The sequence below is a fragment of the Pituophis catenifer genome, unplaced genomic scaffold (genome assembly GCF_029215685.1).
Source record: "Pituophis catenifer annectens isolate HBS135680 unplaced genomic scaffold, rPitCat1.0.hap2 SCAF_6, whole genome shotgun sequence".
Taxonomy (NCBI): domain Eukaryota; kingdom Metazoa; phylum Chordata; class Lepidosauria; order Squamata; family Colubridae; genus Pituophis; species Pituophis catenifer.
The window spans coordinates 65,684,265-65,701,448 of NW_027256886.1; the positions used below are offsets into that span (position 1 = coordinate 65,684,265).

General features: G+C 36.6%; 1 protein-coding gene across 1 annotated transcript in view; it reads left to right on the forward strand.

Annotated features, from left to right (window-relative positions):
* Positions 1 to 451: 451 nt before the first annotated feature.
* DUSP11 (dual specificity phosphatase 11) overlaps positions 452 to 17,184 on the forward strand; it is a 35,375-nt gene continuing 18,642 nt past the window's right edge. The window contains exons 1-5 of the mRNA XM_070946295.1: positions 452 to 540; positions 1,500 to 1,580; positions 14,329 to 14,404; positions 15,958 to 16,089; positions 16,987 to 17,110. Of these exons, the coding sequence (XP_070802396.1) occupies positions 1,552 to 1,580; positions 14,329 to 14,404; positions 15,958 to 16,089; positions 16,987 to 17,110 (361 nt within the window). The 5' untranslated portion in view covers positions 452 to 540; positions 1,500 to 1,551. The remainder of the gene's footprint in view (positions 541 to 1,499; positions 1,581 to 14,328; positions 14,405 to 15,957; positions 16,090 to 16,986; positions 17,111 to 17,184) is intronic.

Here is a 17,184-nt window from a genome sequence, read left to right on the forward strand (position 1 = left end):
AAAAGAGATGAAAAGTTACACTTTCCCCTCAAAAACAGGGACGATTTCTTTTCTGCGGCACTGTATCCCAATAGCCAGCATTGCTAGCTGTCTGCCTCTTGCCGAGCTTACGCGAAACTAAAATTGAGTCGGTTTCTAGTTTTTTTCTCCTCACGACACCTTGGCCCACATTAAAAAAAAAGAAAAAAAGTGGGGGGAGGGAAGGAACCGCTTCCCAACCGCCCCTTCTCGGATAGCTCCCACCCGCTTTGATGTTGAGCATGCGCACGAACTCTCCTCCGCCTGAAGGGGGCAATGCCGACGCAGCCCAGAACAAATCAGATTTTTTTTTCCCTGACTCGGACCTCGTGCCTCGCCGGCTCTAGAACCAGGGAAACCCGCGCGAGCATGCGTACAGAACCCGGCGTAGCTGACGCGCCAATGCGCGTGCGTTTATAACCGAGCTAACGTTAGAGGCACCTGCGCAATTCAAAAAGCATCGTGAGGGCTCTCGTTTGCAAGGCCGGCTGGCTTTGTTTGCAAACAAACTCCTGCCTGAGGGTACGAAGTGCCAAGTTCCCTAACCGCCCGCGGTCTTCGCTCCCTTTCTAGTTCTTCGCGAAGCTGCGGTTCGGTAGCTTCAAGGCCCCCAAATTTCGGGACTCGAAAACTACCCGCCGCCTTGACCAAGCCATCCTCTGCGAAGAAGCTGCTGGGACTTTAGGGTGTCCCTGGGGCCCCCGTAACGGCTGGCTTCAGGCTGGCGTTGGAAGTCGGCTGCCCGGCGAGTAGTTTTGCGCTGCGCTGCCTGCGGGAGACGAGCCTGAGCTCTTCCCTGCTCCTTCGCTCTCCCAATTGTTCAGTGTACTTGTAAAGCCTTAGGACAACTGCCCCCCTCATGGCTTGACCCCGTCGCTCTCGTCTCCCCATCCCGTCGGCTGCTTGGCCCATGAGGCCAAATCAATGAGGTGGTAGAAGGCCCTCTTGGTTGCTGGGCCTGGTTTGTAGAAGTGTTTCCTCTCCTCCATTGGCTGCTTTAAGATGGCGGACCAGCTCCCGAAATTCTGGAGGTTAACAGAATAACAGAGTTGGAAGGGACCTTGGAGGTCTTCTAGTCCAACCTCCTCTCCCTCTCAAGCAGGAAACCCTATACCAAGTTTTAACTGGCCAAGTTTGGGGGGGGGGGGAAACTGCTTTAAAACAAAAAGGGCTGCTTCATTCAAAGGAATTTTAAAGCACCCTTGCTGCTTTACTACTTTTCTCTCAGTTGTGCACCTTTCCAACTACACCTACCGTGAAAAAAGGACCTTGTGGATGCTAACCAGCAATGGTGAGAAAAGGCTTTATCCCCTTGGCCTTTGCTTCAAAAGCTGAGCCTGGTTCCCTGTTTCAAGACAAGACTTGGGTTTCTCAAAACAAAGCTGCCTGAAACCACGTCTAATATGGTCCTTCAGGGCGATCCTATAAGACTTAAAGAGATTGGCACTATGTTAACTGTGTGGTTCTCTCATTTGCTGCAGTGCTGCCCATTTTCTCTGCTGGCTCCTGCTCTTGTCCGTTCCAGCATTGAGCATGGTAAAGAAGAATACTATCCCTGATGGGTAAGTATCTCATAAATACTGCCTAGCCCTAGAGAGATAAAAGGGGGGACGGCCCTGACAGCCCCACTTGGTTCTCTCTTGCCTCAACAGCATCTTTGTAATCTGCAAGACAAGGTGAGTATGATAACAGGAGCATGCAGGTTACCATCCTCCAGGTAAGTATTTTAACCCACATTTTATAATGCTCCATCGGCCTTCAGTATCTCCTATTTCTCCTCTATCTTCAACCTTGGACTTGGAATAAATTAACTCTATAATTACAGTTATGTCAATGGCATGGCATAGAAGGTTGATACCAAGATTACTTCAGTAAAATAACATGATACCATGGAAGAGTTCGGGTTTATTACATGTGGTTCAGTTTACTTTTGGATTAAACAAGAACGCTTTCTGTAATTTCATAGAACTTGGACATATGATTTAATTTTTTTGCAGGATTTTTGTCCCAGTGGCAATTACCCTATATTTTATTAATGTCTGATAGTGTTAACTTAGCCTTCAAAGATATTGCATTATTTTTGTTCTAAAAAGGTGATTCTAAAAAGATTCTGAGCAGTTTATAATTTTAAAAGAACACATATTTAAAAAGTGATCTGTAAAACCACCTAAATAAAAACCAAAACATTGCCATGGGTTTCACAAACACTATAGCCTAGGCCTGGGAACAGATCCAAGTTTTCAGAGATTTGCAGAATTTTTGAAGAATAGGAGCTAGATGTATCATTGTGGGGATTCTATTCCAGTGGGCAGGAACTGTGACATAGAAGGCCTCGTTCCTTGTCCCACAAGTTGGCAACATCTAATTTAAGAGAGCCAGATTACACCCAGTCTGCCTGATTGCATTGAATTGGCAGGAACAGAGAAAGGCACTCCCATCAAATAACCAGACACTATTCCATGAACGGTTTTATAAATGATAACCAGTACTTTGAATTGTACCTGGAAGCCAACTGGTAACCAATGAAGTTTGTGAAGCAGTGATGACCTGGGTAGAATGCAAGAAGGCTATTACTTGCCTGTGCCACTGCATTTTGAACAAGATAAAGTTTCTGAATAGTCTTCAAGGACAGTTCCATGTAGCTTGCTTTGCAGTAGTGATCATGACATGAGTAACTTTCTGAAGAACCTCGTAGTTAAGGCAAGGAGGGTGCAGCTGGTGCATAAGGTGAACCTATACAATGATCCTCCTGGTCATAGCTGTCACGGGCTTTTTCAGTAGTTTGCAAGTTCAGGAGCGCCCCCCCCCCCCCCCCCCGCATGCTAGTCTAAAATGGGAGAATGCAACCTAAGACCAAAGATGAAAATGTCCCAAACGTAGGGGGCCTAAATAGCCCCAGCCATTCGGTGAGATCAGGATCGAGTCTCAATCTGTTCCTTCCTATCCAGATCCAAACAGTCTCCAGAGTGGTTAGTATAGTAACAACTTCATACATGCAGTCCAGATTGAAGCTAGGAAGGACTGCTATGGAAGGATGTAAACATTGCAACACAGTTCTTACAACTCACACAGCTACTGGGCAAGAGAATACCGTGATTGACAGATCAAGAAGCACAAGGATGGCGACACTGTCTTCATTCAGCTCTGCTAAACATCATCAACAAGTGCAACCAATACTGTCTTAATACTTACCCCTAACCTGAAATCTGATTAGTGTGGGTCCAGTTAATCTCCTTCCTCCAGACTTTCTACAAGTGCTTCTGATCACCTTCTCAACAACCTTCATCACAAAGGGAAGGTTGGAAACTGGATGGTAACTGTCCACAATGTAAAGTCCAGCAATGGCCCCCTGAGAAGGGATATACCCACTGCCTCCTTCAATACTGGAGAGATCATCACCTTCATTAGAGACTTAATACCATTGCATGGCCACGACCACAGGTTACATCCCATCTTAACTCAGGAAGAACCGAGATCAGAAAAACAGGTTACTGAATTCACAATCTGGAGAACTTTGTCAGGAGTCACAAAATTAGGGCATATCACATATCTCTCATTTGGTCATTCGCAGAGCAGAGCCTCAGAGCACCCTCAACAACTTGTGGGTAATAGTCATCCTTCCCTGAAATCTCCGTTGATGCAAAGCTAAAATCACAATGGATATATTAACCAAAGGGAATAGGGTCCAGGTCTTGATAATACAAATCAGGTTGGTCCCCTCACCCACAATAAGATTATGGACGAAGGCAGATTTATTAATTTATTAAGTAACTTGTTCAAAAATAATAGCTATGATGGTTACTATTCTACATTGAGCTATACAAAGCTTGGAAATCATTCCTGTTTGATTGTTGTGGTAGCATTTAAAGAGTTAAATTCAGTTGTCTTATTTATTAAACTCACGCTTAGCTGTTCTCTATATTTCTAGTAGATATGTGCAAATAGCACTTGAGTAAAAATACACATGAGTATATAAGATTTTGATGCTCTTAATTATATATATATATATATATTTATTTGGTCTTTGAATTGGGTAAATCAGACATTAGTATGCTTTGAATTTTTGATGGTGGAACAAAGAAAAATATTACTTAATTTATTGAAGTTTGTTCTGAGGTTATTATATACTTGATTTTTTGCACATTTATATTCATAAATGTGATACAGTGTTTATAGTAATTTAATTTACAGTATTATCTTCATCCCATGCTTGTTAAAATTATTTGTACTTTGGCTTAATAAATAAAAGTGAAAGAAAGTTGTAACTGTAATTAAAATATCTCTTTACAGTGGATATATTATTTGTAAGTATATACACTTTTGTCTTTTATTGCAAGGAACTTTCTCTTATTTTTATATGAGAAATAAAATGAAATGTATAATTAATGTAATATAATTGTCATATATTTGAGAGCCTGTTTGATGTAGTGGTTAAGGTTCTGGCCTAGACACCAGGAGTCTGAGTTCTATTCCTACCTTAAGTATGAAAGCTAGCTGGGTGACTTTAGGCAATCACTCTCAGCTCAACCTACCTCACAAGACTGTTGTGGGGATAATAGAAGGATGAAGACATATTATCTATGCTGCCTTGAGTTACTTATTAAATAATAAATATGGGATAAAAATCTTAAAAAGAGTACTTAATAAATTATCTTTAGCTTTTATTCATAAATATCTGAAGCTAACAAACATTTCAGTTTCAATTTCTATATTGTTAATGAAGCCATCATTTCCATAATAGTTGAAATATATGCTTTTATATAATTGTTTTTGTAATAATACTGAAAAGTTTTATTATTTTCTTAGATTTTAGGATCTCTTGCAAAAGGATTATTTTGTCAAAAGCCAATCTTGTAAAACGTTTCTATAAATGCACAGGAATTTGCTTGAATAAGTACTTAAGTCAGTTTCTTTTTAAATGTTTTTTTGCAACCAATTCTGAAATATCCTGTGAAAATAAAAATTTAATGATTTCAAATATCTGGCATTGTTTTATAACATATATGAGTTGTTTATGTTAATGATCTGGTATCATTATATGAGATGCTAATTGTTTTATGAACCACCATTGTTTTGTTGTCATTTTATAGAACAACCACATATAGAATCAAATACATACACATTTTGTCAGACCACCCTTCAGTCCTGGAATTTAAGTAGCTTCAAGGCTTTGCTTTATTTGTATTTCTGACTAGAGTGTCCAATAAAAATTTTCAACTGCTCTATTGTTTCTTTATTTCACTAATCAGCTATAGTTAATCAGTTATGAACATCTGGGGTAAATGTTTATAAGCACATGTGAAAAAGAGTCATTTTAAATAATAGCTTTTTGTCAGATAATAGGTTGGGTGAATCTTTTCACCATGGTTATAACAGGAAAGTATCAAAGCAAAATTGTGAATCCTTTTTATTTTTTAAGAAATAGACAATTTCGCATTCTTTTTTTCAGATACTGCTGACAAAACACGTTCTCGGTGATTTTTCTGAAAAATAGCAAACTAGTTTTAGAATATAACAGCAGAGCTTATCTCATCAGATAAAAATTTAAGACCTAGATGCCCTCTGGGTCTGCAAAGCCTAACTCTTGACTCCTAACATGGTCAATCGTTTGGTATTTTTTGCTGCCATCAAAAATCATTTAGCAACTTTCTCCCACCTCTTATGAGAGAAACCTCTTATGAGAGAAAACCTTTGTTTCTTTCCGGCAATTTAAAAGAGAAAAATGAGGGGAAAATAAATTATATAGTACCATAGTACCTGGTTCCATAGCTATGAAGTTAATTAGCAGAAGCTGCTCATTTGCTCCCTCTTTCTGAGAGAATGGCACAGAATTTTTTAAAAGAATTAAATATTAATTAAAAGTATTTTTTTAAAACATTGGACACATACAAAATAGTAGTCGAAGAGGTAACATTTTTAAAAATATAGACTGCATTTTAAATGGACTTCCAACAGGAAAACAAAAAATATGGGACAAGCAACAAGATGATACTGGTTGTTCCAATTTAGAGACAATTTTGATGTAAAATGGTTCCATGTTGTATGATGAATTTCTTTTAATGATATTAGATATCGGAGACAAAGTTTAAGTAGCAATGTATCTTTTTTTAAAAAAAGTAATCTACAATTTCTAGTTAAACATCTTCCTTATGCCTTAGAAACAAATGTTTTTGGTTTGCTTTCCTGGATTTTCCAGATTTATTTAGTTTACAACCTGGAATCGGGGGCATAGAACACATTTTTTTTACCTAAGATCGATACCCAACTTCTGCTTTTCTATTACAAATACAAAAACTTCTATCCTTTTAGCAAGGGCTGGGACTATGCCTTTTGCGGTTTGATCATGTTTGAGAGCGTCTGTCACCTTGTTTAGAGTTGATAGTTTGGAGAGTTATGAAAGCAGATTGGCTTCAGAACAGCATTTGAACAAAGTGGCTTTTGTGTCCTTATATCTAGTATATTTCTTGCACTAACGTCTTCTCCAAACTGAAATTATCTACATTAAGATGTATGTTTCCTACCTTGCAAAAAAAAAGGATATATGCAGTTGCTGCTTATAGTCAGGAATGCATCTAGTCCTCTGTCCTATAAGCTGTTCATGACCAACTGGGCAGTATTATTTGAGTCATTTTTCAGAATGAGGAAGTGGCATATAAATGTAATAAATGATATATTTCTGATAATGGTTAGAAGATAAAAATCTAGCCAAAGAACCCAGATTAGCCTTGATTCCGATAAATGCTATTGAAAACTAGCAATAACAAGAAATAACCGAGTTTATAAACACAACAAAGAGATGAGGGGCACTGCACAGGAAAAACTTAAAATAGTTTGATATCTTGAAAGCTACAATCTCCAAGCTGTTAACTATTTTTACCATAGACAATTTACTTCTTCATGCTGCTCTGTAGTTAGAATTTAGAAAATGATTTTTTTTATTCCATATTAAATACTTTTACATATTCTACTTTGGATCAATGGTAGAGTGATGAAAAACAAATTAGTTCATTAAATTTAATAACATTAAATTTAATAAACAGTACCATGTCATTTCCTTGTACATCTTTAACTTTATATCTTATTATTTATTTGTGGTGTTTGTGTTTTGATTGAATGATAAAATAATTGCAAAGCTTAAGCAACTATAAGTGAATAATGTACTCCATTTTTATAAATATTCTCATCCAAAAATAAAAATATATAATATGATTAAAAACTAAAGAATACATTGAATTTTAATCATATCAAGGATTTGATATATATTGTTGGTGTTCAGCAATCTAAATGAACTGTTACTTCAGCCACTCAGTAACATTGGCTCACCAAAATATTAAGTTCTTATGAGATTATTATAGTAATTTTGTAAGGGAAGGAGTGACAGAATCTGGGAGCAAGTTCCTGCATCTTACTATGTTAAAAGTTTCCAGGTTTTTCAATTTTTATGTTCTATTTTCCAGTACTCAATTAGATTTCAATTTAAAATCAAAACAATTATCAATGGATACTGGATTTTTTTTTAATGCTGCCCATTATTATTTAACAAAGAACTGTAACTGATAGATTTGCTTTCCTTTTTTGTAAATAGATATCCATTGGAGTTATTACAATGAATTTATGATGAGTCTGCCTTGAAAATAATACAGAAATTTCAGTTACGGTACTCCAAAATACGGCTATTGTTATCTTAAAATCATGTAATGATTCAATACATCAATGTTTCATTATTTCTGGTCTATTTTGAAACCCAGTTAAACATTCTGATTAAAGATTTGGAATCAAGTTAGCAACTGAATCATCTCCTTCCATATGTGTCTAATAAAACAACCAAGTTCACTAAGAGCTTTAATGCTGCTATTCAGTGGGCCTCTTTTCTTTTTCCTTCTGTGCAGCATGTTCTGTTGGCGGTGCCTCCAATTTAATTTTTTGACAGTGCCTCTCGGGCTCTAGTATAACCAGACTAAATTTGTGTTAGATCCCAGAGCCAAAAAGGTGAATTAAAATTGTTTTACTCCCTCTCTCTCTAAAGTTACATCGGTACATCTTTGATGGCATCCCATGCAGAGGAATGACTTCTGCAGATAGATAAGCTTACTTCTGATGCCAAACTTTAAAAAGTAAACTTTTAAGTACCATAATCTTTCAGTTTAAAATCCGTATAAAATTATTGTTGTTTAAAGAGAATTCCATCATTGCTGTATTTTATCAACTGTTTCTTAATTGCCACCTCCATCTCTATCAAAGTTATTTTATCATTTAACATTTCTCTAACTTCTGATACGTTTGGTAGCTTTCTCTCTTGTAAATACTTTTTAATATTTTCTTCTAAAATATTTTCTTGACTGTATAACATTTGGAAGTAATTTTAGATAATATTTTTCTTCTCTTCTACCTTGTAATATAGATTCCCATGTTCGTCCTGTAGGTGCTGTATCAACTTTTTAGCTTTTTTCTTCTTTAATTTATGAGCCAGCCATCTTCCCGGTTTGTTTGCTGTTTCGAAATAATTTTGCTTTAACATTTTTATATTCCGTATCATTGCATCTTGTTGTGTTAGATTAATTATGTGTTTTGTTAAGTCTCTTTCTTCTTTAATTTTATCGTTCTGTGGTTCCTTCTGCAGGCCGGCTTCCAGTGTTTTAAGTTTCTCCTGTAGTAGTGTTTGTTGTTTCCTTTTCTCTTTATTTCTCCTCACCCCATAGACTATAGATACTCCTTGCATGTATGCCTTGGTGGTGTCCCATAAATTCTGTAGTGTTGTATGTTCTTTCCTATTCTCTTTGAAAAAAAGAGACAATTCCTTTTCCGTTGTTTGTGCATACAGTTTTTCTTTTAGAATTCTTTGGTTTTAGTGTCCACCTTACTTTTTTCCTCTGACCTTTCCATTTTACCACTAATAGGTTATGATCTGCCCAGGTATTTGATAAAATCTCTATACCGTCTAAATTATTAATTGGTTCTGGATTCATCCATGCCGTATCGAATCATGACCATGAACTATGGGGGTGGGAGAAAAAAGTATATTGTTTTTTCCCTGGATTTAGCTGTCTCCAGGCATCTCTTAAATTAAGTTCTTGCACCATATCAAAAAACGTATTCGGTAATTTTCGTCTTGTCTGATTATTTTTCTTTGTGCTCCTATAATCACTTTTGTTGTCTTCCACCGCATTAAAATTGCCTATTATGCAAATATTTTCATAATTAAGTTCCATTATTTTCCTAAGTAATTTGTTGTAAAAAAAATTCTGTTTTGTAAATAAATTGCTCGTGTCCTGGCTCCTCTCTCCTGTCATTCTATTTCCCTCTGTTCTCTCCTGTCTTGTTCCATAATTTTTTCCTCTTATGTCTATTCCTCTTGACTTTTGTCTTCTACTTTCTCTCTGCTATCCAGTTCGTCCTCCCTACTTATATAATGATCGTAAAATTCTTGTGCTTTCTCTAAGGAATCTATGTGGAATTTCTTTTCCTGCCAAGATATTAGCATCCCCTTAGGGATGAGCCATCTAAACATGACTTTATATTTTAGCAATTGGGTAGAGAGAAGTTGGTAGTTTCGTCGTCCCTTATTCTTCTCAGTATCTGTTTTAATGTTATAATGTCTTTTCCTTTATAAACCAGGGGTTCTTCTCTTGTTTTACTGTAGACTTCGTCTCTAGTTTTCTTTCTCACCAACCGTATTTGTATCTCTCTAGGGAGTTTGTGTCTACTTGCATAATTCGTGTGTATCCTATAGACTTCGTCTATCTCGTTTTCCATTTATTGTTTATTTTTTGGAAGGAGTTTCGCTAGGAGTTCTGCCATTAATTTTGGAAGTTCTTCCTCCTTACTTTCCGTTATATTTTGGAATCGAAGATAAAATATTGATTTTTTTTCATCTCTAAATTTATTACAGCCTCTTCTAGATCTCTATTCCCTGCCATCATTCTGCTTTCTGTTATATCTAGTTTTTTTTTCCACCTGTTCCATTGTAGCTTTTACTGTTCTGTTCTTCTGTTCGTTTTTTGTTATTGTTTCCTGCATTGTGCCAATTTTATTATCTAGCCTGTGTATCTCTCCTTTCAACTCTCCCATATCGTTTTTGATATCTTCTTGATTTTTTGTCATTACCTTCTGCATTTTCATCGTTGTCTCTTGTATTGCCATCAAAGTTGATTGCATACTCTGCAAGTTCACAGTGCAGCCAGATTTTTCGCCTCCCAACATGCTTTCCACTGAACGTGGTCCTGAGGGGGAGGCTATAATCGCGGTTGTTTTCCCCCCCTCCCCCTATTTTTGTAACTGTGGTGACCATATTCATCATCTTGATATTTTTTTAAAAAAAATTCCACAGTACCATATATCTACCCCTATTTTCCTCTTCCCTTCTTTTTAGAATCTTAACTAAATTAAGATTCTAATTAACTAAATTAACTAAATCCAATTTCCTTCACTCATAGATATTATAATACCTCCAGTAACACTATATAACAATCTATCTGGCAATCTATCTAGTTCTACCTTCTCAATATTAGTAGCATTCAATATTTCACTGGGCACCACAATATCTCTAAGATTTCTCTATGATGGCTACTTTACATTCAAATTTATTTAACTTAATATAGTTTCTTAGTTAATTCATTAACAGAATGATAATTATTAAATAAATTCCTTCTTACTCTAAAGTCAATTAAGGATAATTACATTTAAGAATATCTTTCTAAAATATATTTATATATAACTACTATATACCTCTATTCCTTAAAATACTATCTTTAATGTACTTTAGCGCTTACAATTCAATCAAAATTATATCAACACTTTTACATGAGCATCAACCAGCAGATAGAATATATATATATTCATTCTATCTGCTGGTTGATGCAATATCAAGCCTCTGTTCGTTGAAAAGAGTTGTTTTTTTTAAGGGCTTGAGTTCTTTCCTACTTTGACTCTTTAAAGGGGAGAACTCTTCTATCTCTTCTAAAAGGTTCTTCTGTGTCTCTTATTTCAAATAAATACTATAAACCCGCTATGTCCAAGTTTATGATGTCTTTGGATTTTTCTTTCTCTTTAAGGCTTAAGTCCAATGTATGGAGTTTTTTTTTCCTCCCCAAGATGTCGTCTCAATTCAGAAAGGCACAGTCATCCTAGTTCTGTCCAGCAATCTCCCTCTTCTAATATGCACGATGTTCTCTTTTTTGAAGCACCGTTGTCAAAATCAAGTTTAATTAAAGCCCCAATCCACACATTCACTCACAGCTTTCACACGTTACTTTCCTTTTAATATTTTGACAGCTCGTAGCCTCCGCTCCCACTGCCAATTTGCCTGTTTATTCACCTTCCAGGAGACTCGGTTCACTGCTAATATATTGCTATTATTTCAATCCTTGAGAGTTTTTCCTTTCTGTCTTTTATACTCTCTTCTTACTGATTTCTTCTGTGCCAGATCGGAGGGTTCCTTTTGTTTAATGGGAGCTCGTACCACTCTCCACTTAAAACGCTGAGAATACCCCTCTACTCCATCGATCCCTCCAGGATCTGATTCGCCCATGGGAGCCTCAAAAACACAGAAAATTAGGTGAAAACAAGTGGAGCCCTGCTCATTTGCCCACTACAGTGTAACGTCACTGCTGGAAGTCCTCAGACTAATATAACTTCTTGCACTTTTAAATTTTATAAATGTTTTATGTAATATAGTTTAGACTTATCAGAAGATAATCTTTTTGAGAAAAGAAGTTAAGCATAATATATTAAATAATTTCTGCAAATCATTCTGTATTTCCTCAAGTTTTATTTAAAGAAAGAAATGTAGAATACGCATATACGTTTCTTAGCATTTATTTAAAATCAGGAGCACCTACATTCTGTTGAATTCAGTGCTAACAAATGCTATACTAGATTCCACTCTTGGAACATGTTTCATTTCATTGCCTTTGTCTCCATAAAGAACATAAGAAATGTAAAATCTGTAAATGTAAATACCACATTCTGGGTTGTGTAATTGTTGTAAATTAATTTTATGTATGTGTAGGCTGAGACCACACTTTTCTGAGGAACACTCTTCATGAAATATATGGGCCAGATGTAGAAGTTGATGAGACCAGGCACAAATCCCTTGTCTTGAATTTAATTTAAATTGAATGTAATTGTTCCCCATATATTTAATCTTTTTCCTGATTTGTCCCATTAAAAAATTGAAGTTGACAGAATTCTGCACTGCTGCCTGACTTCTGCAACCACTCATGGCCAGATGCCCTGTGGCTTGTTGCACAGCCCATGCAAGCTGTCTCTGAGCTGTAAAGCTGTCTCCAAATTGTTTTGCAGACTTCTGGAGGATTTTTTTTTTTTTTGAGGAAATAGTTTTTTTAAAAAACATTCTGCCAAGATTTGGGAGGGCTGCTTGTAGGCTCTGGGTCTCAGATTGTGTATCTCTGTTGTATATCAAGCAAAACATTAAGGACAAATCTTATAGTACTCTAAATGGGGCTGAAATCGGTGGAGTTCACAAGTGGTTGGATCATGTATTAAGATTTCATTAGATCCAGTGTATTTTCTATTTACAAAGATACCATACACCTATGCTTTCAAAGGCTGATATACGAACCTCACTAGTTTATAGCATAGTCAAACTAACATGTTTCCCCGAAAATACGATCTACCCCGAAAAAAAGCCCTAGCCCAATTTTCATGCATGCACCTAATATAAGCCATATCCCAAAAATAAGCCCTAGTTAAGCCCCATCCACCATCTGGTTGTACGAGATGGGATGAGGCGCATGTGTTGTGGCCCGCCAGCGGCCTGCGCAGATCATGGCTGATCCCAACGAGGCTGGTGTGGTGTCACCAGCAGCCGACGCTCGCGTCGGACAGCGAGGAGGCTGAAGAGGATGTGGTGCCAGACAGAGAACCTCCAGAGGCTCCTTCAAGTGGAGAGAGCGAAGTGAAGGAGCCTCTTCTCAATGCTCGAGCACGCAGGGCTGCCAAAAGGCAAGAGTGGCTACTCAGGAGGAGGAGGTCTCGAGAGTAAGGCTTGAGGATAATTGGCCACTCCCTTAGCCTATTTAAGTCACGTGCCGTTAGTAAGTTTCTTGCTGGAAACAACTTGTAATTATCATCAGAGCATTTTTGGAAAAGTCTTATCGTATCTTGTTTTCTGGTCTGGTTGCCAACCTTTGCTGGACTTTGGTTTATTCTTGCTACTTAATAAATTTGATAAGGACCGTTGGTGTGTGTCAATATCTTCGGGAATCCGGAGCTGGGGGAGAACAACGTGTAAAAATCAAGCTGGGGTGGGGAGGGTGGAGCTGGCCCATGGGCCCTGCACCTGCTTACATTAGGACCACAGCAGCCAGGCTTCCCATATTCTGACACCTGTTGTACTGCTGCCTGACTTCTGCAACCACTCATGGCCAGACGCCCTGTGGCTTGTTGCACAGCCCATGCAAGCTGTCTCTGAGCTGTAAAGCTGTCTCCAAACTGTTTTGCAGACTTCTGCAGGATTTTTTTTTTTTTTTTAGGAAATAATGTTTTAAAAAGCTACCATCAGCTATCCTTTTCCTTTTGGCTAAACTCTGCTAAGTTCACTCCAACCATTTCCACTTGACTGCACTTTCTCTCACTATTGCTTCCCTTCTGAGAAGGCAGAAAAGAATGTCAAGTATACCTATGGTATGCTGCGATTTGCGGCAGGAGGTTGCATGGCACACACAATGACACATGTCGGGGCGTGGGAGGCCTGGCTGTGGTGGTCCTAAGGGAGGCCTAAAAGAAAATAAGACTGGGTCTTATTTTCGGGAAAACATGGTACTTTTGCTTGAGAGAGAAAAAACCATGTCTAGTTGGGGTGGGAATGTTTGTTTCTTTTGCATTACTGTCATTTCCTGAAAACTTAACAAAGACCTTAATATGTTACAGAAGTTGAGAATTGTTATTTGGAATGAAATTCCTTTTGCCCAGCATAATAGCAGTGACAGATCATGGAGGAGGAGGAGGATTAATTAAACATTTTTGCATACTTGCAAAGAGAATGAAAAAGAATGTGTATATAAGGCCCCGAAAGCTTGGCGACATTAGACTAAGAAAAGCATGTAGATGATTTTTTTTAATTACCAATTTTAGCAGAAACTCATTTTGATTGGAGACTTAAGAAGTGGATGAACCCAGCTTCCAGTTCAGTATAGCTTCTATAAATTCAGACCCCCAAATTCTCTATTCATTAGTTATTATTTCAGTAATGTGAATTGTTTTATCAGGGCAATACTGTTTTCTATAAAGCATTGCAGTCATAATTTTTTCAATGTTTGTATATTTAAAGGTGTCTTTTCTTTTTATTAGCTGGAGGAATGTATCACCAGTTGGACAACCTATACCAGGAACTCGATTCATTGCTTTTAAAGTACCCTTAAAAAGGGTATGTATAAAACTATTTCTATGAAGTTATATTAACTACAAAAGAAAATAAAGTGAGATTCATTTTATATAATCAATATATAATCAATATCAATATCTGCAATAATACAGATTCAGTTCTAAAGAGGTGTTTCAGAGTACACTGGCCAAAAGTGTAGCACCCTTGTAGTTAAGTTTGAACTTCTGTACAGCTGACTATTAACCTTCCCTTCAGAGGATAAGAGCTTTTCATGTACTGTTAAATATCACCAATTATATGGTTTTCACACAGTCCATCTGTCATCAGTGCTACCTGTACTATTCACTTTAATGAGGGAATCATATCTTCCCTCAGTTGTTTTTTCAAATCTAATAAGCTTAATACACACTGGCATTTAACAGCTAACCTTCAATTCCATAATTGCACATTTTTCTGTGATCAAATTCATTCAGAATATTGCACAAAATTTCCCCTAATTCACCCCCTCGTTCTTCCATTATTGTCTTTCACTGAAACAAAACATGCAACTGTCACCACGCTGTCATCAAACAATGGATTTCTACTTTCAAATACACCCACAGCAACCTTGGTGACATCAACTCATAGTTTTCACATACATTATAAACCCTTCCATTAATAATTAAACCTGTACTTTCATACACATATTCATCAACTTCACTTCAAGCTACTTTTATTTAGATGTTACTACATTCTTCCCCATTTTATTTTTACAAACATATTGATTTTCCTTCTTTATTTCATTTACTTTGTTTATACATATACATATGCTTATACACATGCTGTACATTTACTCCTTTTATATTTTTATTCATGTGACTTAGCCTTTGTTTGCTCATTAAAGCTGATAAGGTTCACATATGAATTAATTTGAGAACATAGGTGGAACAGACATTTTTTTCCAATTTGGGTAGCACTGTTCCTAGTTCTACTATGGATGATGTTCCTCAAAAATGGAAGAAAGAGTATTTCTGTTTGCCATATATTTATTTATTAAATTTATATGCTACCCATCTTACTGCTGAAGCAACTCTGTATCTGATAAATAGTAATATTATCTAACAGTATACAGAGTTCTAAATTGTGAAATATACTTCATAAAGCTGGAAATGCAAAGATGTTTACTTCACAATTACCTACTCCACCTAGACACTGCTTCTCTATTTCTCTGTAGAACAACATGAAACTTCACTTATTCATGGTTAATTCAGAATCATGGCATTGGATGAATGCTTTCAGAGACTATGCATTTGTTCAGTCTGGGGATATAAAATATGAAATATTTATTATTGTTATCCCTATACAGTGTCACCCTGTAGTAAAACAACACATACAACTAGAGTAAAAAGAAAAACAACTTCAGTCCTTAAAGGATTACTAGCTGTACTATTTATTTTTAAATCAATTATTTGCTTAGAAACTACCTAATTGTTCTGAATGCTTGTGTTTTGTTTTTAGTTTGACTATTTTTTAAAAAATGTAATGAGTCAGATTTTTCTATATGCATAAGAATATCTTTCTATACTGTTCTTACTTTCTTTTTTTCTCCAACCTAGGCAATCAATAATCGACTTCCACTACCTCAAAAGTTTACACCAAAAGATCTCATTGCTGCAGTGAAAGCTTTCAATAAGGAGCTTGGTTTAATCATTGATTTAACATATACAACAAGATACTATAATACTAAGGTAATTGTAAATTAGTATTTGCTAGGGATAATAAAAACATTTTTTTATTTAGAAATTTAGAAATAGGTCGAGTTGTTATGGAATTTTCAGTCTTCAGCATGAGAAGAACTGTTCTATAATAAAGGCAACGTCTCGCCGGAAATGAACCTACCCACCTGGTCCGTTCATCAAGAGAAATTTAATAGGCATGAGAGAGAGAATAAGTATTCTTTATAGCAGGAGTCCATGGCCTGAGTCCGGTCTGCGGCCCATTGGGAACTGGGCCACATAAGCGACAGGTGAGCTCATGAAGGTCCATTTGCACAAGTGGCAGGCACATATGTGAAACTATCCCCTCCCCACTCACCATCATGCTGTCTACGCTACCAATCCACAGAGCCAGAAAGGTTAGGGATCACTGCTTTATAGCATCGTCGACTTTATGGAATGGTCTTTCCCAAGAAGTATGTGCAGCACCCACTCTGTTGCAGTTCTTTAGACCAGTTATTTTATTTCCAAATTACCTTCGCTAAACCGGGCGTGGGCATGGCTGTGAGTTTGACAACCCTGTGATAACACTTTTAAAACCAATAAACTAACCATTCTGTTACATGCCACAATATAACAGTTTGGCTTTATTCACAGATACTGTCACTACCAGAATTCCTATTAAATATTGCAATGTAGCGAGGAAGAAAAAATCGTAAAGATCTCCATCATAGAACTTACATTCAGTTCTGTATTTGGAGGTCAACTTGTACTAACACAAGTTGAGATCACTGCAACATAAAAAATAGGATTGTTTACTTAATGACATTGCGCTTAATTTCTTTAAAAAATGAATATTAAAATAATGAAAAATATTTAGTAATCAATTACTATATTAACTATAGTATTTGTTCATCTTTTCATTGCTAGGAATTGCCCAGAAATACGGAGTATAAGAAACTTTTTACTGTAGGCCTTGAAGTCCCAGATGATCCTACTATTCTACTGTTTAAAAAATGGGTCAGAAAATTTCTATGGGATAATGCAGACAATGGTAAATAACAGCCTTTATCATTTCATACTAGAGAGCAAGAACAATTGGAAGTTGTGTATTTCTTTAGATTCCAG